Source organism: Podarcis tiliguerta (genome assembly GCF_965153285.1).
Source record: "Podarcis tiliguerta genome assembly, chromosome: 10".
In the NCBI taxonomy this organism is placed as follows: Eukaryota; Metazoa; Chordata; class Lepidosauria; order Squamata; family Lacertidae; genus Podarcis; species Podarcis tiliguerta.
Genome location: NC_139543.1, coordinates 38,929,312 through 38,953,108, shown reverse-complemented (window position 1 = coordinate 38,953,108; position 23,797 = coordinate 38,929,312). Strand labels below are relative to the sequence as shown.

The 23,797-nt window shown below is 41.6% G+C and overlaps 2 protein-coding genes across 4 annotated transcripts in view; both read right to left on the bottom strand.

Moving 5' to 3' along the window:
• Window positions 1–13,235, bottom strand: part of CRADD (CARD and death domain containing adaptor protein) — a 37,699-nt gene extending 24,464 nt beyond the window's left edge. Inside the window, exons 1-2 of the mRNA XM_083401080.1 lie at window positions 12,754–13,235; window positions 10,453–10,751 (exon numbers count right to left, since the gene is read on the bottom strand). Of these exons, the coding sequence (XP_083257206.1) occupies window positions 10,453–10,750 (298 nt within the window). The 5' untranslated portion in view covers window position 10,751; window positions 12,754–13,235. The remainder of the gene's footprint in view (window positions 1–10,452; window positions 10,752–12,753) is intronic.
• A 6,989-nt stretch (window positions 13,236–20,224) lies between these two features.
• SOCS2 (suppressor of cytokine signaling 2) overlaps window positions 20,225–23,797 on the bottom strand; it is a 6,655-nt gene continuing 3,082 nt past the window's right edge. For 2 of the 3 annotated variants that reach the window (XM_083401081.1, XM_083401082.1), the window contains exon 3: window positions 20,225–22,458. In XM_083401081.1, coding sequence (XP_083257207.1) covers window positions 22,001–22,458 — 458 coding nt within the window. In that variant the 3' untranslated portion in view covers window positions 20,225–22,000. Of the gene's footprint in view, window positions 23,107–23,797 lie in introns of all 3 variants that reach the window. The other variant, XM_083401083.1, reaches the window with a different exon arrangement.

The following is a 23,797-nucleotide window of genomic DNA, read 5'->3' as shown; positions in this document are numbered from 1 at the left end:
GCTTGTTAATTCAGATCTGTGACATCTTTTACACTTAATCTACAAGGCAAATTTTCATAACTGCTGCTATTATTCAGAAAGATCAGAAGACTGACAGCACAAGGGGAAACATGAATCCTCTATTTATCAAGAGAAAAGTAAAGGCAGCTGCAAAACAAATATTGCCTCACAGTTTCATATGTACAGTTTCAGGCACAGCCCTCTCTGAGTTAAACAAAAAACAATTCAAACTTCATATTGGCACAGTGGGTGCCACACAAACTAGGACTTTTCCTGTAGGCATGTATGCTGAGACATTATGAGGACATTTGAGATATGGGGAAAGAGAGAAAGAGAGAGGTGCATAACGCTCCAGAATGAAGAATAAGCTTTAAGTACGAAGCAACCATTCATTTTAATAATATTGTACTTAACACATTGTTTGCTCTAAATAAGTCATGTGGCCCTTGAGGTTTTCTTGGACTACAGCTCCCATCATCTCTGGTCACTGGCCACCCTGGCTTAAGATGATGGGAGTGGGAGTTGCTCATTCTTGATCAAAACCCATGTTGTATCATAGTTCTTGCAGTAATATTCAAACTTGGAGCAGAGGCAGCAACTTGTGCCGAAGATTTAGGGGGCCCGTGTGATGCACAACGTGTGTGTGTTGTCATGCGCATGACGTCACATCTTCTGGAGGAGGCCGAGCATAGAGCCAAGCACTGCACTGCTTCAATAGCCACAGTTGCTCCTCTCCCACAACGGGCCTCCTTCCATGGCAGGAGGAGGAAGAGCCGGCCCCCTCACAAAAGATATGGGGGGGGGACAGCTTGGCCCCCATGAGCTGGCACCTCTGCTTTGCACAAACAATCCAAGGAGTGGTCATTATTTTAGTGGCACCCATGAAGGGACTTCCAGTTCAGAAGGTTCACCACAAGATTCCTTGCATCACCATGGAGAATCACGTGCAGCCACATCCAACTTATGAACATCCAACTTATGAACTGCACCCCAGTATTGCAAAGAACTTAGATGCACCTGGTATTTACTTCTGGCATTTATATACCATTCCTTCAATAAAGTTCATCAGCTGGTAGAGACGGGCCAACAGGTAATAGAAAAATAGCCAAGAAATAAATACTGGTCACAATGAAGGAAAGTATTCAGACACATGAAAGTCAAACCAGACAGTTATAGTCTAGCATTGCTGGCATTGGAAAAAAGGCTAAATAATAGAAGCAGTGATGGGAAGGAAATCCACTGGGTCACTTTGACTTGTTGAATAATTTAGTACCAAGAACTTGTCTGTAAGCTACGTAGTAATAAAAAAAAACCTTGAAATCTATGTCAAAACTTTCCAGTTTCATCTGCTGCTTTAATAATTCTATTGGAACAGGTGCCTGCCATAAATGGATTTCTTTTTCTTGGAAGTGAGGGATATTATCTGTGTGCTACAGATTCAACTGCTCTATGGATGAATCTGAGGAAAGAACAAGAACAAGGAACTAGATCCTTTCCATTCTCTGCTGTCCATCCCAAAAGGATCAGAGATGATTGTATGAGTAAATCAGATTTGGGTATGAGCTTATTACCTCATGTCCAACCATAGCAGTGAAAAACGAACAAGAAATTAAGGGAACGGAAATCGTAACGTTAAGAAAACATGCTTTTAATAGAACGATACACGTTATACAGTCTATTCTGATATATAGATATCCAATGTGGAGGAGGCAGAAATGGAAACAAACAAGTACTAAATAATGTTTTGAGCAAAGGTTCCCAAATAAGATAAAATATTTATCCCAAATAAGATAAAATATCTTATTAACAGAAATAGAAACTCACATTTGTGTTTGCAATCAACTGGCCAACAACAACAAAACTTCAGATTAAAAATTGAGGAACTGAGCCAACATCTAGTGACTCCAACGACTGTAGAAGCATTTCTACGTCATCAGTGATCCAGGAAGGCCACTCAGATCAGAGTTCAGGGCTAGTGGAGGCACGTTGCGTGTGATGGTTTATGCTTGTTATTAGGAAATATACTCCCCTCATTACACTCACTCTGTTATAAACACCACCACCCACTACTCCTCCCCTGTGTTCGTAGATACCATTAGCTCTTTCCTTTTATTTGGCTTAACAGCCGGAGAACTCATCTCTTATGCTGCTGGCTGTATAAACTGAAAAGCAAATACGAATACAGCTGCTTGTTCTACAACTGTAAACAGACACTCTTCCGATAGCCTCAGAGGCTAAGAATCACCTCCATATGACCAAACCAGGAAGCATGCTTTGAGAGCAGGAATGGGGAACCTGTGGCACTGCGGATGGTACTAGACTACAAATCTCGACTCTAAGCACTCATCCCGCCCCTGCCCCACCAAAAAAGCACCACTTTCTGGAGAAAGCCACCCAAGAAGGAGAAGAAGCATTGCAAGCTGGGACAGGGTCAAAAAAGCTAAAGGAAAATCAACAGAGTCACACTCCCCTGACTGTCTCCTGACACAATCCATTGTGCAGGGCACTCTCTTGAGGACTGCTCAGGAAGCAGAGATTTGCCACTGGTCTAAAATTATTGAGATCTTCCATATCTGGAGAAGCCTGATAGAATCCTTAACTCTGTATGTACTTAAATCACCCCTGAACTCAAGAGAACTTAACCATATTTTTAACTTTGGTTGGGAAATAGTTCAAAGAAAATGTGCTTTTAATTATTTCTGATCACTTTCATGCATGGCAATCCTACGCATGTCTAGTTGGAAGCAAGTCTTATTTGTTCACTGTGATCCTTGTAAGTGCACATAGGACTGCTGTCTTAGAATCACAATCTAATTATACGCCACTGGCAAAAGCAAAAAAATAAAATATGAAGTGGGAAACAAATGTACATTCACAGTTACTAAACTTCCAATTCTTATTTTGGTAACTTTAATTTAATAGAAATCCCAGTCCCTCCCCCCCAAAAAAGAAAAATGCATAAAGAGAACTTTTGAAAAAGATAAACTAGGGCAAACTGATGGGAGGAATATTTACATATAAATAAATATAGCAAACGCCACAATACTTTTATTCACAAATAACAAATAGGCAGGAAAGCTGCATCCTAACTTCACTACTAACTGCAACAAAGGATTCACAAGACTGAATGCTCATCAGTTAACATCCACATTCCCCAAAAACCTTTTATGTCAGAAAGGAGGAAGGGTTAGAACCTTTCACCAATGTCGAGATTCCTGTGTACAGGGACTATGTGCTATTTCTCAGCATCTAACTTTTATCTATATAAATGGGGTTTAGAGGTGGAACTCAGAAAGGAGAAAAGGATAAGATTCTGGAAAGAAGTTACCTAAGAAAGCAATCCTAGAAGACACAATTCCATAGCACACATTTTCTGCATTATAGAAACACACATCATGTAACATTCTGCTGTTCCTAGAAAGAACTCCACTTTCCTGCCAACAACCTTGGCTTTTCCTGATAATCATAAATATTATGCAGAGGCTTTTAGACGGTTATATTTCTTTGTCATGATTGCCCACACTGGAAATATTCTCTAAGGAAGTAATCCTGCTGTGAGGTTGATTAGTATTTGGCACAAATTATTGTTATTCACAAGGTAAATACATCTATGATGACATAAACAGGATTGAAATAGTTTTGGGGCCTTCTCATCCAACCCTAGAGATAATTTTGTTGCAATCAAAATCCTACTGTGTAGCACGGCACAAACGCAGGTAGTCTGAAATCGAGATCTACACAGCTATCCCACTTCCTTTTGCTACTTCTTGTTTGAACACTCACACATACCTTAAAAAGGGGGGGGGGGGAGAGAAATCTCCTTTACAATTGCCCATATGAACAAGGGACTGCCTGATCTCACAAACATCAGCTTAAAGCCAAGTACTTTAACTGCATTTAATTTCAAACCAGCTAAGTTAGACTCATAGAACTGTACAGCTGGAAGCAACACAAAATGTCATCTAGTCCAGGAATCACAGCTAAAAAAAACCCTGACAGGTGGCCAACAAACCTTTGTTTAAAAACCTCCAATAAAGGAGAGTCCACCACTTCCTGAGCTACTCCATTCCACTGTCAAATAGTTCTAACCAACAGAGAGTTCTTCCTAATGTTTAGTCGGAATCTCACTGCTTGTGACTGGAATCCATTGGTTCCGGTCCTAGCCGCTAGAACTGCAGAAAACCAGCTTGCGCCATCACCCATGTGACAGCCCATCTGATATCTGAAGATGGCTATCATCTCACCTCTCAGTCTTTGCTCCGAATTCTTGGGACTGTAATGGAACTAAGCTGGTTTTTAATGCAGTTGTATGAAACGGTTTGTAGATTACAAGTTATAGAAACAACATACATATTATTTTGTAACATTATGTCTTCTATAACCTGATAAAGTAGAGCACAATTACAGTCATACCTCAGAAGTCGAACGGAATCCTTTCTGGAAGTCCGTTCCACTTCCGAAATGCTAGGAAACCAAGGCGCAGTTTCTGATTGGTTTCAGATTGTGCAGGCGCACCGGAAAAAAATACGGAAGCCGTGCCAGATGTTCGGCTTCCAAAAGGATGTTAAAAAATTGGAACACTCATTTCCGATTTTTGATTGTTCTAGAGCCAGAATGTTTGACTCCCAAGGCGTTTGGGAGCCAAGGTACGACTGTACTTATGTAATACAATTTACATGTGGTTGTTCTTAAAGAATGCCTTGATCCTATAGCTACATACGTGGGTCTTGCAAATTTATACCTTGCTCTTCATCAGAAAATGATCCCTGGTCACTACATAACATACAAACATATACAATTAGCGGTATACAGTGGTACCTCAGGTTAAGTACTTAATTCGTTCCAGAGGTCCCTTCTTAACCTGAAACTGTTCTTAACCTGAAGCACCACTTTAGCTAATGTGGCCTCCTGCTGCTGCTGCACCGCCGGAGCACAATTTCTGTTCTCATCCTGAAGCAAAGTTCTTAACCCGAGGTACTATTTCTGGGTTATCGGAGTCTGTAACCTGAAGCATATGTAACCTGAAGCATATGTAACCCGAGGTACCACTGTATAGGAAAATAAAATAAAATTACAATGGTACCTCGGGTTAAGTACTTAATTTGTTCCGGAGGTCCGTTCTTAACCTGAAACTGTTCTTAACCTGAAGCACCACTTTAGCTAATGGGACCTCCTGCTGCCGCCGTGCCGCCAGAGCACGATTTCTGTTCTCATCCTGAAGCTAAGTTCTTAACCCGAGGTACTATTTCTGGGTTAGCAGAGTTTGTAACCTGACGCGTATGTAACCTGAAGCATATGTAACCTGAGGTACCACTGTACAAATCATGTCACACTGTTGAATAAAACAATCCCATATCTGTCCCACTTCAACAAACAGGCCCATTTGAGAATCCCTCATAGAATCTGATTATACTAACTCTATGCAAGGCACAAAATCAGAATCTTTCCTTCCTTTTCAAACTTTTGGGATGGAATAATGTTCTGCATACAGCAGTTCTCTCTTGCTGTAAACACCGCACAGCAGTCTGCTTGAGTTTTTCCAGGAATATAATTAAGATAGAAAACACTGCGTACGTGCATTTGTTGACTGTTCAGAACCTCAAAAGAAGGCTGCAACACCCAACCGAGTCAGACCTTTCATTAAATGCAAAAATACATCAAGAAACCAAGACAGCCAAACCATATGTTCTAATAGGTGGCTTTGGAGGGGAGCTACACAAGTAGTTGTTAGTAGTACTAACAGCCACTATAGCAAAACTGAACCCCAACTGTGGAGGCATACCTCTGAATACCAGTTGCTGGGGAACAACTGAGATCAGGGGTGTCAACTTGAATAGAATATTGTGGTGGCCCAGGTAAGCCCCGCCGTGCATAATCAATCACATGACGCAGTGCGCACACACCATTTGAATGGGAATGCCCATCAACTCTGTGGGGGCCCAGCCCCCTCAAATATTTTATTGTGGGGGCCGAAGCCCCCACAGCCCCTAGGAGTTGGCTCCCATGACTGCGATAGAAAGCTATTGCTTCCAAATCCTACATATAGGAACAGACCCTGCTAACTCAACCAGTATACTTAAAACTACAAGATTAGCAATCCACAAAGAGTTGCCCAAGCTTTGTTACTAACTGAAGCTAACAAGCAGATTGCACACTGCAGTCCAGAAAAGGTGGGGTTATTAGCTAAATAGCCTGGGGAGGTCATCCAAGTCAAATAAATAATCAAAAAGTACATTATAACAGGAATGCTGTCTGTGGAACATGAATGATTTGAATCTAGACAAGAACTTTCAGATACATGAAGACTCAGGTAAGGAGCGTTCCATAGTACTTTACAAAATTCGCACTGTAATTTTATAAACAGATTTAAGTTAAAAACTATTTTATATTTGAAATGATACCATGTACCTTACATTCTAAGGTGTCTGTACTCAGGAAGTATTATTTCTTAATTATTATAAAAATAAAAAAACGGAAGTGAAGAGTTGAGCTTCACCAGAAGCTTGCACAACAACTGCTAAATGCATATTACACCATGAAAGCTTGATGCGGGGAGAGAGAAAAAGGACGCTGGACGGTTGATAAGCAGCCTCCCCATTTGCTTTTTTCCAGTTCTGCCCTTTGAGAGTGATGTTTGGGGCATGCTCTTCCGCCTGGTGGAGACTCCAATGTGTAGTTCCTCAAGATTCTGCATCTACATGAAACCACTATGTGGGATTACCCAGAATTTTGGAGTACATTGTTAGCAATATGCTGATGACACACAGCTCTAGTTCTGCTTTCCATCTGCAGGTGTGGTAGTGGATGAGCTTTGCATGTAGCAGAGCAAAGAGCACAGAGAACACAGGGGGGCCCCCTCCATGATGGAATTTAAGGCGGCTGGGAAAACAGATGTCCAGGAAGGAGATTTAGGTGGAAGCAGAGGGGCTGCCTTGAGTACAAGATTTGGTTGGGGCGGCAGTGTGCATCATCTTTGTGTGACATCATGCATTGGACATGGGTCGGGAGTATGTGATGCCATACATGTGACACATGTGTGAAGTTGCATCATTGGGAGGAGGCCAAACAGGGAGCCCAGCGTGGCGCGGTTCAATGGCTGACTCCTGCCGAGCTCAAGAGAGGAATCCACACTGCACTGGGCTCCCTGCGCATTGCACATTTGACATCAGTAAAAAAAGATGAAACATTTTTAAATGTACACATCTTTTGATGAGCTTCTTTTCCACCTTGGTGAAACAATCTCTTTAATATACATAGGGGTTACCAGAGGCCAGATTAAACTGCTTTGGTAATAAATTCCCACTCTACGCTGCCAGCTGGCTAACCCTGGGTTACAACAGGGATTGTACAAATCATTAGAAGTAGATTAGTTACTGAATAACGTATTTAACTTTCTGTCCACAAACACAAGGTGTCCCACGTAGTGGAAAAAGAAAATAATATAAACAAACCAGGCTTTTCCTACTCTTCCCCAAAAAAATTGTACAACTGTGCAAGAATAACACAGGCATGGGCACTAACTATGGCTATGGGACCAGGAAGAGGCTGTGGGATTGTAGTATTATATGCCCCAGCCTATTCACAACCACCCATTCCCAACTCTTAGCCAGGCCTGAGAACTGACCAATATCAATACAGACCAGAAAACACTCCAAACCTAGCTGGAAACTTTGTTAGCCATACTTTACAATTATGAAGAGTCACGTCAACAGAGACAGAGGAGAAAGAAATTATTCTAAGTGAAATAATCAAATTATTATTTATTATTATTATTAAAAATGTTCCCATAAGCATCACTTGAAAGTAATTCAAGGTTACAATCTCCGTAACCTCAAGGATTGTGTAACAGAAACTTGTTAAAGATTATGTCATCCTTGTTCATAAATCTATCCCAAAAATATGGAGTATTGATTTAACATCCATGCTAGAAAACTGTCAGTGGAGCTGGCCAAAGACATTTTGCAGCTTGCCCCCTCCACCACCACAATTCCACCGAAACAAGACGAATGGACTGACCCCTAAATCTTATTTCAATGCTGTTGACGGGACACTGTCCTCTATCAAAAAAGGCCTTCCTGAATTCTTACTGAAATGTAACTATCCTCCTTAAAACAACATAAACATTTATGCACATATAAGTTGCCCTTTCTCCTTCAACAGGGATGATCGAAAACATAGTAACCATGAACATCCAAGCTCATCAATCCACAGTAATAGTACTAGGGTGATGAGTCTGAGGCCATTGGATCCCTTAGCCCAAGACAAAACCTAAAGTGAAGAGATCCCAAGACTCTAAAGCCAAGGGCATCTTCAAGGATGTGTGTGTATGTATATAAAACAGATAATAAGAGATGAGCAGTTGTCTGAAAATTACCAGTTATGTAAGCAAAACTTCAGAACCCTTTCCCCATGTCTCATTCTTCCTCTGCAAAAAGGAATACAACATATCTGATGTAAACCCACATATTCCAAGTTTAGCAACCCATCACTGTACAATCTCGTCTCTATTATACAGTGCTATCCTATTGTTGTCCCTTTCCATTCACCCTTTATTTTACTGTATGAGAATTAGTCATCTTTCAGGAGGAAAAGTTTATAATGACTCTCATTCATACAGATGCCTTTTCGTTTGCAAGCAAACAGAGACAATAATTCAACTGTAAAATCAGTTCCACTGTAGTTTGGTGTAGCTGTGAGAGGGCTAGACTCAGGGGTGTAGGAAGGGGTGGGGGTGCGGTCCACCCTGGGTGTCATCCATGTGGGGGGTGACAAAATGGCACATCACGGGGGGGGCAGCACTTACCGCGGGGCCTGGCCTGCAGTGTGCCCAAGCCACACGTCTCTCCTGGGAGTGAAGCAGTGGCTCGGGGCCCCACTCTGCAGTTTCAGGAGGACTCCATGGGCAGCTTGCCGCGCTGCGCCACTCCCCTGGGCGGATCACTGTGGTGCCCCCCAGTGCGCGGATTGCCGTGGCACCCCTGTGGGTGGCTCGCCTTGCCCCCGCTACTCCGGGTGCCAGAGCAGCTAGCTACACCCCTGGCTAGACTAAGACCAAGGTTCAAATCCCCACTCAGCCATGACGTTCACGGAGCCAATCCCTGTCTCTATCTCATGGGGTTGTTGTGAGGATAAAATGGGATGGGGCAGGACCATTTTGAGTTCCTAGAAGGAAAGGTGTGATAGAAATGTAATACATCATCTAGAATGACAATGTACACAAGTCTGCCTTAAATCTCTTTTTAGCCTCATTTGTCTAGACTGAGCAATGTTTCCCAAACTTACAATAATCATGTACCCTTTTTGAGTGTTTATTCTTACTAGTGTACCCCAACCACCAAATTATCTTCTGAGAAGGGCTCAGACGAAGATAATGTGTTGGTCGGAGTACACCAGTAAGAATAAACTCTCAATAGGGGTACATGATTATGATCCTATTTTATCTAGCAGATACCATACACCCTTTGAAATCCTTGTGTGCAACCCCAGGGGTATGTGTACCACACTTTGGGAAATACTGATCTAAAGGGTATAGTATATCCTCCCCTACCTCAATATTTTTAAACATACATTTGTCTTGCTATCTTCAGAAGTTACCACTGTAATGCCAATAGCTTCTAGGCCCATTTGCATTACTGGAGCTGCTTGGCTGCCACTTCCTCGAAGCTTCACCCCACAACTCTTGCAACATAAGAAAATTGCAAAGACCAGGCTGAAGGCAAGATTATCCTCTATGCCCTGAGTTGCCTAACTGGGGTGGCCGTTACTTAGAGAGCACTCAAGTTATCAGTACAGCACATACAATTTCCTATAAGGTAAAAATGAACCCTTTAAATAGATAATGGATTTTACACACACACACCAGTCTGGACATCTGTTTTGAAGCAAGTTGACTACTCAGAACTCTAGACTTTGGATCACATTTTGCAACAGCTAACTCCACATCACAAACAAATTACTTAGACTGACAACAGCCTAGATCTCACCAAGGGGGTGAAGCGCTCACATGGCTGAATATTTATTTTTATAAGATGACTTCTTGTCCAGTCTTTCAACTGTAGCTCACAAAAAAAAACAAGTCAGAAAAGCAAAAACACACTGCAACACAATAAAAAGTCCAGTTAAGATTTTAAAAATTAGAAGATGACAACAAAACAACAGTGTAGAAAATAACCAGCTAACAGACTAAGCTTACAGTCCAACATGCATTTATCTGGAAGCACGTCCTGTTGAACTCAAGCGGACTTACTTCCAATGTAGAGACATGTAGGATTGCAGTGCCAAATGGAAAGAGAAGGCAGAGCTCTTTGCGTGGCAAGCTGCACTTACTGAAAGTCCCTCTTCCGCACATCTATTAAAGGTGCAGTCCACTCCTTCCAACTGTAAATTCTACTGTTGCAGCTCTTTGATCAAAGGAAGAATGAACCCAATATAGTAATAGTTTTGAAATCTTACCATCAAGTGCCACTAGCATAACTTCATTGCGCTTTGCCTCAAGCTTGTCTCTCACCCATGGAAACTCCTGTAAGGAATCTAGAAAAGTCTCAAAAGCCTTGGGCCCTCTTGTAGGTAAGATGTCAAGGAGCAACATGGTTTTCCTGTGGTTGGTGACTTGGGACCTTATTTCTTGCATGTGGCTTTCTGTCAGGATGCCTTCTTGGTAAAGGTATTGAATGACAAGGCCCTCCACCAGCAGTTCTGCACAAAGCTCCAGGCGCAATGAGCGTAGAACCTGCTTGTCCCTGGCATCCATCCTGCAGGAAAATAAATAGAGAGAACTTAAATGCTATATATGTTGCACCTGTGGGGACTGCAACACCCACCAATGTTCTTTATCCTTCCAAATATTTCTTTTTTTCAGAAATGCTTTCCAAGGTAGGGGCAGGTTTTTGGGTGCTAGATTACAGTATTACTATTATTTGCCTGTGTTATACTTACAGGGATTATGTAGGGGTTTTATTGGGGGGGGGTGCCTTCTGAGCACTGCAAGTTTTTATTTCGTGAAGTGGACTCCGCCCCAGGTCCTTTGATTTCCAAATGCATCTTTTATGCCCAGGCAGGGTCGGACCTATTTCATAGCTGTCAACTTTTCCCTTTTCTTGTGAGGAATCCTATTTGAAATAAGGGAATTTCCCTTTAAAAAAGGGAAAAGTTGACAGCTATGTTATTTTTTAAAAGCCTGAGAGTACTTTAGCTGGATCTGTTTCAGTAAATGAAGAGTACAAGGTGTTTTGGAAGTACGTGAGCATCAAATTGATGAAAGGCTGCATCTTTTGTTGATTTAAGTTATCAGGGCATCTTGCACGAAGCAGATACTCACATTTAGGACTGGTTCCCACCCAAAGATAACCGACACTTTAACATAGGGTGGACACTCCCTTTGGTACAGTAACCTATCTCCAATTTCTTAAAAAAGAAAAGAGAATCACATTGTCACATGGGGCTGCCTTCAAAAAGCGGCGCAAAAGGTGTCAGCAAGAGTTTTGACTGGGGTTGGAGTTCGTTTGGTTTTAGACCATGTGACTTTACAGCTGGCCCGGCCTCACCAGTTTCTGGTTTGTCTCAAAGGAAAATTCAGCGCACAAGTGATCAGCTTTATAACCCTTACGATTTGGGATTAGGGTACTTGGAACACTTTCTCCCCATTTGATTCTGTCACCCAAAATCTTCAGCAAATGCTTGCTACATATCCTATCAGCAGCAAAGGCTCAGTTGGTTGGGTACACAGGCCACAGCCTTTTCCACTGTGGCATCAAAACTTTGGAATTCTCTGCTGAAGGTCAGCTCCATCAGCAATGATGCTTTGACACATTGTGAAAACTGTCCTAATTTAACATGCTTCTGGTCAACAGAGCTGATTTTTATCCCTGCTTTCACTTACATTATCATTTTTCTTATGCTTTACTTATATTAGCATATTGCCTGCTGTTAACAGCCTTGTGGCATTAACAGCTTTGGAGGTATGTCCAGTTTGAGTCAGAAGAGGTCAGAGAAAAGCATTTGAATCAATATCTCCCAGGGCAGCTTTCAAACAACAACAACTAAAATCAACCAGTAAAACAATATTTTTTTTAAAAAACTGTTCAAAGCTGCAATCCAGGAAGACACAGCAGCAACATTAAAACAGAGAAAAAAAGTATTAAAGACCTAGGGAAAATTACAGGTGTCTCATCTTCTGTTTATATTCTACATTTCTTCCTGTTAATAAAGTATGTACAGGGTTCCCTGACAGGAACCTGCAAACCTTGATTTCCTTAATTTCAGCCAAGTACATTCACACCATGCCCTGGGGTCCAATCTAGAAAGAAATAATCTTTTTTTTCTTAGATACCTGCCAGAGTGTAGCAGAATCGTTGTAGTAAAGCTCTTGGAGGCAGCAATCCTTATCATACCCGCTTTAACTAAATAAGAGCAGGGCAGGCGACAATAGATTGTTCATTGCTCTTAAGGTTTCAGGATTCACCATATTTTCTAGATACAAAATACCACAACTGCAACACAAATTGTAGAACCAAAAATAAAGATCTATTCACAGTGGGGAGCCATACCTACATGTCTATGACTGGTTTTTAATTAAACCCCTCCAAAAAGAAAAAAGCGAAGAAATGTCCGGAAGCGTGTAAAGGAGTACGTAAAGATGAAACGAAACGAGGGCAGAAGCTCGCAGGAGAAGCTTTGCAGAAAAAGCCGAGAGAATTTGTATAGTCGGACCACCTGAGAGAGGAAGCGATGTATGTTTTCGGTGAAAATACTTACAAATTTAAGCGCAGGGATTATTGATCATCAAGCTCAGGCATTCCCAGCTCGCTCTTCAAGCACTAACTTTCTTGAGAGCGAAATATCCAAACAGGAAGTGCTGTCCGCCCATGTTTCTTAAGGGCAAAACGTAAAACGGAGGATAAAATGCATCGTCTGGAGACGGAAGTTCCTGGTTACTTTTGACGCCATTTCCCTAAACGTGACAGTTTCCAGTAGGAAATAATGGCTCATGTCAAAGCTTTTTGCATAAACTGTGACTGAGCAGCAGCAGAAGCGTGTTCTCTCCCCGTCCTCGGCCAGCTGAGGGGAAGGAGGAGGTGGAAGCGCAGGCAGGAGTTCGCGGTTCTTCAAACTGGGTTTTAATTTCGTGTGAGAGCGGGGTGCAGTGGAGAGTCATTTCAGTGGTTTTATTTAAAAGCACACAAACACAAGATTTGCAGAAAGATTCCAAGCTCGCTCAGCCCGCTGTTCATATGGCACGTTTGAGGTGGAAGCGCGTCTAAGTGTGTTTGTGAGTGAAAGAAACCCACCCTGGATCATGAATCTCCACAGAGCAGATGCGGACTGAGACTAGTAGTCACAGCTGTCAGCTTCCCAAAATTAGCTGGTGAAACGCAGCCTTTGTGGTTTGCAACACTCCTGCAATGTGGTCCAGTGGTTTTATCACCACTCTGCAGCCCAATGAAAGTGGCTCGCAGCAACTCTGTACTTGGCTTACTCCAAGTATTGTGGTCCGGAGCTGAAATTGAGGCTGAAAAGAGCGTAGGCTGTGATGTAGTGATGCTATTGCCTCGTTGTGTTTGGAGGCAAGGCGTCCTCATAATCCACCTGGTATTATCAGATGCAGGCTTGGAACAAACAAGTCACGGCAATTCTGTCAACTTCTTAGGGTTATATTGGTGAAATGCAATGTCACAATCGACATCACAGTATGGATACTTGTTCAAAAGACTGGGAGTAGTAGTAAATGTACTTCTTTCCATTATTATGTTTTTAGATGTGTTGGAAGCCATCTGGAGTGGCTGGGCCAATCCAGTCAGATGGGTGGAGTAATAGTAATAATAATAATAATAATAATATTCCAGAAGAAAGCTTGTACAGTGGTACTGGTTGTCAAACGGCTTGGCTCCGGAACAAATCCGCTCCTGAACATCGCAGTGTTCCAGTTTGCAAACATTTTTTGGAAGCCGAACATCTGACGCGGCTTCCACTTGAGTGCAGGAAGCTCCTGCAGCCAATCGGAATCCGTGCCTTGGTTTTCAAACTGTTCCAGGAGTCAAACGGACTCCCAGAACAGATTAAGTTCAACAACCAAGCTACCACTGTATAGGGTAGGAATGGGAAACATGTGTCCCTCTGTATTACACTACTCCACCTTCGCTTTCCATTGGCCATGCTGAAGAGGACTGCTGGGACCTTATCCTGTCCCTGCCTTAAGGTGTGATCTGATTGTTGGGTCTTTCAAAACCCTGGGCACTATGCTTTGCAGGCATAAATGCTTTTTTGGCTTCTACCAGCTTTCTTCTAAATCTACACCTGGTGTCATAAATGATGTCAGGTTTAGGGCTGTGGGGCATGGCTTGGCCAAAAATGGGGAGGCCTGGAGGACCTAATTAGGCATGCAGTTTGGCTGTTCTCCACCCTTCTAGCCTTGCTTTCAAGCTCTTTAAAAAAGAAGTTATTATGAAGCTCCTGCTGCAAATATCATCTAACCTTTCACCATCTCCAGTAACTCTGTAGAGGCTTTAGAAAGGGAAAGTGTCTTTTTGAATATGGTGTGGTTTTTGTAAGCATTTATATCTTTTTAAAAAAATTGTCTGTTTTCATTGGGAATACATTTTTAATCAGTCAAAACTGACTCATCTAACCACTTAACAACTGAACACAGTGGTCCCAATGACAATTAATATTAAATGCACACTGAAGGCAATGGAAGGACCTGAAGTAGCCATTGAAAACAATGTGGATGAACCAGAATCTGTCCAGCTTACATGCCATGTGTATCACCATACCAGCAATCTCTAACCTGCCAGTTTCTGGTTCTCAAAAATAGGTCAAAAAAATTATTAACATCTCTCCCTCACCATTTACTTCACCCTTCTATTTGAAATTGTTGTATTTAATAAATGACAGATCTGTGACTCACAGTACGTTGAATGCTATTAAATGCAATTTCTTTTCATAATGGATGTCAGTGTTTGCTTCCGTGCTTAATGTACCAAGTGTCAAAAATGTCAAATGTTTCCTGTGTGTGAGTCATGGCAGGTACAGTATTACTTGCTCTACCTGATCATGCTTACTTGCTCTGTTTGAACTAGGTTATCTAAGAACTGTACCAAGGCTTGGAACAAAACTACTGTTTTTCCATTATACGTAGATCACTAAATAAGTCCACCTTCCTGCATATGTTTTGCTCTCTTCTAAAAAAAACACCACAAAACCACTTATTTCAAGCCTAATTATTGGTGGTGTGTGTTGCCTGTGACAGTTGTTCTGGTTTGCAACCTCTTAAACCCACAGTGCTTCCAACGCATTTTGAATACTGCAGAAATGATCAAAAATGTTTTCATGCTATAGAATTCCTAATTTTGTATTATCAAATAGCAGATCCACACAATACATTTAAAGTGCATTCAGAGCATGTGATTCCCCCCCAAAGAATCATGGGAACTGTAGTTCCCCCCCCCTCAGAGCTGCGGTTTTCCCAGGCTTCTTTGAGGAGGAGTCATGTGCTTTAAATGTGTGTTGGATGTGTTGGTGTGGATCGAGTCACACTGTTTTCTTCAACACCGTTTGGTGCCAAGCCACCTCATTTAAACCTGAGATTTGCCTTTCACGCCAAGCCCCGTTTAAGGACTCAGTGTTTGTTGGCCACCTATCATTCTTAAAAACTCTCAAGTTGTATGCTGAAATATGATTTAAAACAAATATGTAGTAGTTACTGGGAAACAAAGGATCTGGTGAGTTAAATAATGGCTCCCAAGACTCCTCATGGAAATTCATTTATTGTTTCCAAAAAAACTTAATTGGTAGCCGAGTCCCCTGAGGTTTTTAGCCAAAAGTAGTTGCCATGTTCTCATTTGACCAGGCTTGGGTGAATATTGTGAACAGGGTAGGTAGATGTCAGCACAAACAGCTTTGATTCCAAACCAAATACATTGTACTTCTTCATAACATCTGAATGACCCAGAGCTTGATAGCCTGCCAAGAAGGAAGTACATAATGTTCACCACAGCTGTTCAGAAATGGGGTGACCAACTGACAATACAGGATTATCATAAACTGGTACAGAAAGGAACGAAATTAGACATCACATCAAATTATGATTTAGCCATTGACTTCCTAAGCAATTTAGGGCTCAGTGAATCCCTAAGCTTCAGATCAGTGTGTATGATATGGTAGTTTTGATAAAGAAAATCGTACACAAAAAGTGTATACATGTTAAAATAATTATCCATTTTTTAAAAGTTCATTAAACATGCTTTAAGTACCACCTGTATTACTTCAATATATGTACATGAACAAGCTATTCAGTGCTGTTTTTATATAGCAGGTAACAAAATAGGATATCTATTGGATAAGTCTTATGACCTTGGGAAAATAAACCTTTGATTCCAAACACATTGTGCTGGAATAAATTCTACAATTGTATATTGCATACTTGGGATTGGAGCACAGGATTTGCCAGCCAAAATTGGAGACAAAGTAATAACGTATTCTCAAAATGCTGTTATCTTTTGAACACGGATGACTAATGCCAGAGAATGAACGCCGATGTCTTCAAATTCCACTAAAAATAGCAAGAGGTTCGACACATCAAATAAATAAATAAATTGCATGGTTAATTTAAGACGGGAATGTGGAATCTTTTTTCAGCCTGACGGCTGCATTACTTTCTGGGCAACCATCTAGGACCACATGCCAAAAGTGGGCAGGCACAGAGTCAAAAGTGAATGGAGCAAAAAGAAATGTCAAATTTCTCTTTGTACAGCAGGCTACTTCCTATATATAGTTATGAGTTTTGGGGTGCCAGATTCCCCTAAATTCCTGGACCCAGTAAGTGCTAGAATTTAATAAAGCCAGACATCGAATCCCTGGATTCAGCAAGGCGGTTAATGGCATAAAGCTGTAGTCAGAGCACAATGGTTTATTTCTGTTTGAATCCACGGCTGTGGCTTTGGGAGAAGCAAGACCTCTTTGGGGTGTTGATGCTGTGAACCTCTTCATCATAGGCTCAGGATGTATATATGTGTAAATAAGCCATCTATCCAAAAGACACTACAGTCTCCGCTGTGCTTCATTTCCAAAAGGAAACATGAAACCCAGGGGAAGTGCCTGGAATCCCTAGAATCTTACACCGCTCGGAAATTGGGGTGGTGCAACAATATGCTTTCACACACCTCTCTCTACCTTCCACACAGTCAAACAAAAGGCATTATCAGAACTTAAGGACACATTCCAAGCCGGCAAAAACACTTGATGCAAATTGGGCCAGGGAGAGCAGGGGCCTTGAGGTCCAGACATGGAGGCCTGCAGTGCCACATTTGGTCCCTGGGCACCTGCTTCCCCATCCCTGGTTTAAGAAACAGTTAAGCGTTTAATTTTATAAAATAAGGAAGCATGCAGGACTTATTACATGAGTCAAAATGTGTTGCTGCCCTTTCTTTAAGAAAACAAAACCAAATAAACTTGTGCCACCAAATTTAATCTGTTAGGGCTAAGTTGGTTTTCAGTTGGCTATTGAGCAGCAGTTTGGAGACAAAAAATGTGAAATGTCTGAATTTGTTCATTAGAAACATATCTAATTTGCCTAGTCTCTTATAGGCAAATTATAATTATTATAATTAATTATAATTATAATTATAATTAATTAATAATTATTATAGTCTCTTGTGCCTCTTATGGCTAAGGTGAAAGCTAGTTTCTTCCCTTCCCCTTGCTAAGCCGAGCCAGCAACAAAAAAACAAATGTAGATATGGTTTGGAGTTACCAATACTAAAAGAATGGAAGACCTATCTTAGTTTGTGAGAAGGAACAGGGAAGTGAGACAGATGTTTTGTTGTGAATCGTAGCATGGTCCTTCCGCTTCTCCTCTTCTAGGTTCCTTTCATCTGCTTGGGAGTAGGAACAGGGTTGATGTGGGGCCTGTGGCTGTAAGGTGCTGCTTCCATTGCTGCTGGCTTCAAGGCAGAGATGAGAAGGGATCCAGATGTTGGGACTCCAAGAAGCATCTGGAGAGCCACAGGATCCCCACTCTGCTTAGGACAGTGAAGTCAATGAGCACGCCCATGCAGGCTTCTTCCCACCAACCAGTGCACTTATTTTGAACACACAAGACAGCACGGGGGCAATGTGTGATGTGTGTGTAAAAGCCAATGTTTCCAATGAACTGAGTGCTTACACATCATCACACTTGCTTATAACAGAAGCATTTTCCCAAAATATGCAAATCAGGCTGTGATCCTAGATTAACAGATGTATCTGCATAGCCCTAAAGACACAAACCATTTTTAAACAAAAACAAAACCCTCCAACTCAAAAGTCAAGCTTTTGGTTTTTTTAAAGTTTGAAACAAAAATGACATGCTCAACCTCTTCCAATTTTAGTGGTTGCACTTCTTCTTCTTAAACTGATAATTCTTTGTCTAGATTAGGGGTAGTTAACCACTAGGTGCTGTTGTACTATAATTCCCATCATCTCTCACTATTGGCTATGCAGGCTGGCACTGATGAGTGTCCAATAACAGCTACAGGGCTAAAGGTTCCCCATCTAGACCCTTGTTATTTACTCTTTTTCACATATCCAAGAACCAGGTTACATTAGCAAAACTTGCACTTAACAAATGGTACTGGCATTCTCTACGCATGTATTTGTGTCAGCACCATCAATCATCAGGCTTTAACATTTGCCAGCTCCATTAAGGCCCCCCACCAAGAGCCAGGACCTTTATACTTTCCTTAGGTTCAGCCAGAATAGACACAAAACATCTTGCTCTCATGTATATTCAGCACTCTGTGAGAAGTGAGCCCCCCCCCGTACTTTTGAACGATGTAGTGGATACAGGGATATAGTTCAGATAGCAGCTGGGTTGAAGGAAGTACATTAGTCCCTTGATGTGGCAGATCACCATGTTAACGTGCAATTTGTTCCTGAGGACTCTGGGATGATCTCACATAGCAAGTCCCTCATTACTTGATTCAAGAGACAGAAGGTTCTGCTTGACAAAGTTGCCCAAAACAAAGGATTGTATAAACCAAGTGAGCACAGATTTGGCCAAATCACATAAACTGCTGCCAGCCATGTTCATTATCTCTGCGGATCACCTACATTTATCCCCACAAATATATACCCAAGGAAGACCAAGACTGCTTGTATACTCAATAAATGTGTGGTCTTACTCTAACTCTTGCAGATTAACCAAAGCTTTGGAGGGCAGGGGTAAAAAAATAAAAATAAAGTTTGTCTTACTATCTGTTGCAGGGCTGAGAAATCTTCAGGTGATCGGAGTTTTTGTTGCTTCTTCTCATCATGACATATTTAAACTTCAGCTAGAAAGGGGGGAAAGCAGAATACAGATACAAGGAGCCCCCAATTTCAGTCCTAAAGCAATGTTGGGTACCATTGAACTTCTGAGTAAACTTGCATAAGATTTTACGGTACAATGTCGTATGCAGCTAATATGCGTAGTATAAAATAAGCAGATAGAAACATTTCCCCCTTTGTTCATAAAACCAACGTTCAAAGTGCAGGCTAACAAGTAGACTGACAAGACAGGCAAAAGCAATTCGTTCTTCACACAACACATAATGAATTCGTGGAATTCAGCTGTAAGCTCCAGTGCTGACCACTACCTCAGACAGTTCTAATAGACAAGAGCGTAGGTTTACAAATCACTATCAAGCATGATAGGTGGGTGGAGCCTTCTGGTTCACCATCAAAACGCCACTGAATACCAGATGCTAGGTCACCACTGTGAGGAAAATCTATTTCCTTACTTGTGGACTTCCCAAAGGCAGCTGACAGGCTACTGGGGGGAAATAATATGCTGGAGTACATGGATCTTTGGTCTGATCCAGCAAGACCTGTCTTAAGATTGACCACCCTTCTATTTAACCTCCTAGGTGCCAAATTATGAATGCTACAACATGTAGTTGTATATGTAGTATATATGTAGTAGTATTTGACTTGTGGGCCTTCAGTAACACATTCGGTGCTTTTAAACTTTAATGTTCTTGTGGGAATACACTAGACAAAAACTGTGGAGCACAGAAAGTACACTAGAACTAACACCACCAATCACAATGTTAGGTACCTAATTTTTGAATAAGTGTGTACAAAATGTGATAAAATGAGATTTCTCTTTGTCACATATTTCTCAATGGAGATGAAGGAAGGCAAGGAATGTTTTTTTAAGCACTGTACAAGATACTTTCCGAATAACCCAAACACATTAAGGACATGCAGTCTCTGCAATTGTTTACTTTATTTAATGCAATCTGAAATCTGACAGCTACAGCCTTGAAAACACAATCTTTAGATCACACAAACTTTCTTGCATTTCAAGGAAATAAGAATAAAAAAATTCTACATTGTAGAAGGAAGTTATAATTGCTGCTATCCATGATCAGGCATGGAAACCACAACTGCAAGGCCGCAGTCTAGGCTTATATAAAGTCTCATTCAAGGGAGGCTTATTATAGGCAGTAAGTGGATCTAAAACAAAAAAGGAGTTCTCTGTCACACTAACAAAAACCTTGGTATACTACCCTAATATAAAAATGATCCACTGGGCCCTTGTAAAAGAGAGTGAAGGGTTTGCTTTTTCAATTCAGCTTTATTTGAAATAAGGTTCCCTTTTAATTAGATTATTCAATGTAGTACAGTCCCCATACATTGAAGGGAGATCATTGTAGCTATATACAAGTAAGCAGAATCCATTCATTCTGGTTCAATGTGATTAGCTGTCTTACAACCTGATCCTAATCACGTCTGCTTAGAAGTCTATTCCATGAACAGTCCCAAATGAGACTTGGCTGCAACCCAAGAATACTTATTTCCGAGCAAAAATGAGTAGGGCTGATCAGAAGGTTTTCATAAGTTATTCAGAATCAGAAAGCATTGCTAGATCAACATCTGGGGGTAAATTTGAGCAAAACTTTGGTGTTATAATGTTGTAAAATATCCACTATGTTCTACAATGTCCCAATTTTCAGCCATAAACTAAAATGAACAAGTTATTAACTGAATGAAAAGGCTGCAATTAATGCTGTAAGAAGACAGCATCTTAGGCAGCCTCAAGCTCATCTTAAAATCAGACAGTTAACCCATTCCTTATAGAACTGCCACCCCACCAAGAACTTCTGTGCCAGTTGTTTATTTTCATCTGGAAATTTATGTCCCAGTATCTAGGTTCTCCTACAGAAATTTTGAAAAGTTTGGAGTGCCATAAATGCAGTTAGGAAGTCATTTGCTGTATGGGATCCAGATGTTTGCTCTCCCCTTAGCCCTTTTGGCGAGAAGACATTTGCACCTTCTCAGCTCTCGAACTACAGTATTTTGTCAGTGGGAAATGTGAATCTTCCACAAGGTACTGTATCGATCGAGATTGCTATTTGCAATGCGGTTGCACAAGTCTCAGGGACATGCGTTAGGTAACGCCTATGACATCACTGGTGATGAATCACACAAATCCCACCCTTCGTACAGAAGTGATTTTTCAAAGACAGCCACACCACTAACAGAACGCTTGAATTAGTTGGTTGTTGTTGGTAGTAGTACAGGAAGAATGCTCCCATTGGTTCTCAAAAGAGAAAGCCAGTCAAATGTGGCAGGGCCAAACAAGATATAGGTTGGTAGACCTGACTTTTAGATGCAGGACTGCCCCAATATAAAGGAGTAGGAATTTAAGAGCCAAAGGAAGGCATGGATGTGGAAGAGTGACAAACCTTTCCTCTGCTTGCATCTCAACCTCACTGCAACACAGGCACTTTTCTCAATGAGGTTTAAGAGACTGGCCAATCAGGAGAAACAGCAGAGATTACTCTGCTGCAAAGTTTTGACTGTGGAGTCCTGAGTTCAAGCTACATCATCCCATGCCACTTCCACACATAAAGATTACCTTGGCTATTTTCAGAATGACCTTACACAATACATTTTTTTGCAGCTGACTGCACAGAGCTTTTGATTTCATAAAACTGTATTCATATCTTTAAAAAAAAAAAGCGAGGCAGAGTAGATGATATATTTATATCCGATATTGATATTCCTTCAAGAATTCCTTCAGTCTTGTTGGCAAAGGAAGTTCCTGGATCTCATTAGTGTATCTGTTTATAGCTACCCTACAGCAGTGCTGTAGAGATGAAGTTGAATGACAGAGAGGTTTATTCAAATACAGGTGGACTGTTCCATTGGAAGGCATTTCAGACGCAGTTCTTCTGTCCTTGCACATAAGAACGTAATATTCAATCAGGTGGACCACACTGTCAAACTGCCGGAGCCTTGACCGAACACAGATAATGGAATCCAGTCGGAATTTGCCATCTTGAAATTCTATGCGTAGGTTGGTAGGTCCGGCTGACGTTTTTACTGAAATAGTAAGCAGGTACTCAGAGTGCGAGCTGTCTCTGACCAAGAAAGTCCCTTCAGATGTATCTTGTAATCTCTCCTTGGCTTCGACAACACTCAAGTTACCCCAGTACCATCCTGATAAGAGGAGGAAAACAAAGTTACTCAAGTAGATTCCACTAGAAGGACCCCCACCCATTTACAGTCACTGCTGAACCAAACACTTACTGGGTGGCCCTGAACAACTCAGTGTCTCTCACTCTTAGTGAAAGGGGCCTGTCTCAAGGACAAGAACAATTTTCCTCTGCAGTCCTGCATGTCTCTACCTGAGAATAAGTCCCATTCAACACTGAGGGGCTTACTTGAGTCAGCAGTGTGCACAGAATTGGTCTGCTCAAGTGCTATAACAAGTGACAGAAGTACTTAAGCTCATGCTATCCTGCAATGTGTCTTATTTGATTAACAGTAACTTTAACCCCAAAGTACCCCAACAAAGTTCTGGTGCCTGAAACTATATGCAGAGAGCACAACAGCAAAGCACAATATAATCTTTACAGATGCAGGCATACTTACAGCCAAAGATTCTTCTTTATATTGGGCAAAACAAATCAGGGATGGGGAAACCATCCCTTTCAGGTAATAACTTCCCACATCTTCAATCTTTTTTTAACACTAAAGAGAATATTTTGCTGTCTAGCTTTTGTAGGAAAACTGTTTTCTTTGTTCGCACAAATTCCCATGACAAGGGAGTAAAATTCTAATCACTGCCCTCTTGAAAAGCCTTTCCTGGAAGAAATGTAGGACACAATAAGCTGAAAGACTTTAAGCGAATATTCTGTCCATGTGAGAGATTCTGCTCCATAACTACACTGAACAAATTAAACTGTTTTCTGCTCAAGACACAGTTCTGTTTCCCCAGAAAGTCTCCAGCGACTCTCGATTCACAGAGAAGGCTGCCCAACAAGTTAAAAGACAGCCTTTGAGAGGCACCGTTATCCTTGAAGCAATCCTAATACACGACACTCCGCATAATACACGTCTGTAACCCGAGGTACCACTGTAATCCACACGTATTCACGCCTCCCAATCCGAAACGTGAAAGCCAAGACACAACGAAGTTGTGGCACACCACTATGTAAGTTTCTTTAACGCTTAGAAAGGGAGAGTGTGGATTTTTCGTTTTCTTCTCCTTCGCAAAGCCTCGCCCTGATATCGCTATACAAGATGGGTGGTTTTTTACCTTGCTCCGCTCGTTATTTTAGGTCGCGATTGATCGGAACGAAAACAGCGACGCAGCTTTCGAGGGAGCCTCCTCAATGGCAAAGGGGGGAGGAGGGGGAAGCATTCAGGCTTGCGGGGTATTTTTGACTCGCATCTCGAGCCAAAGCTCTTGCTCTTCCTCCCCCGACGCGCGGCCCCCGAAGTTGCGCGTCCCATTTCCCGATCCTACAGAACGCGCGCAGATGTCGCGCTCGTC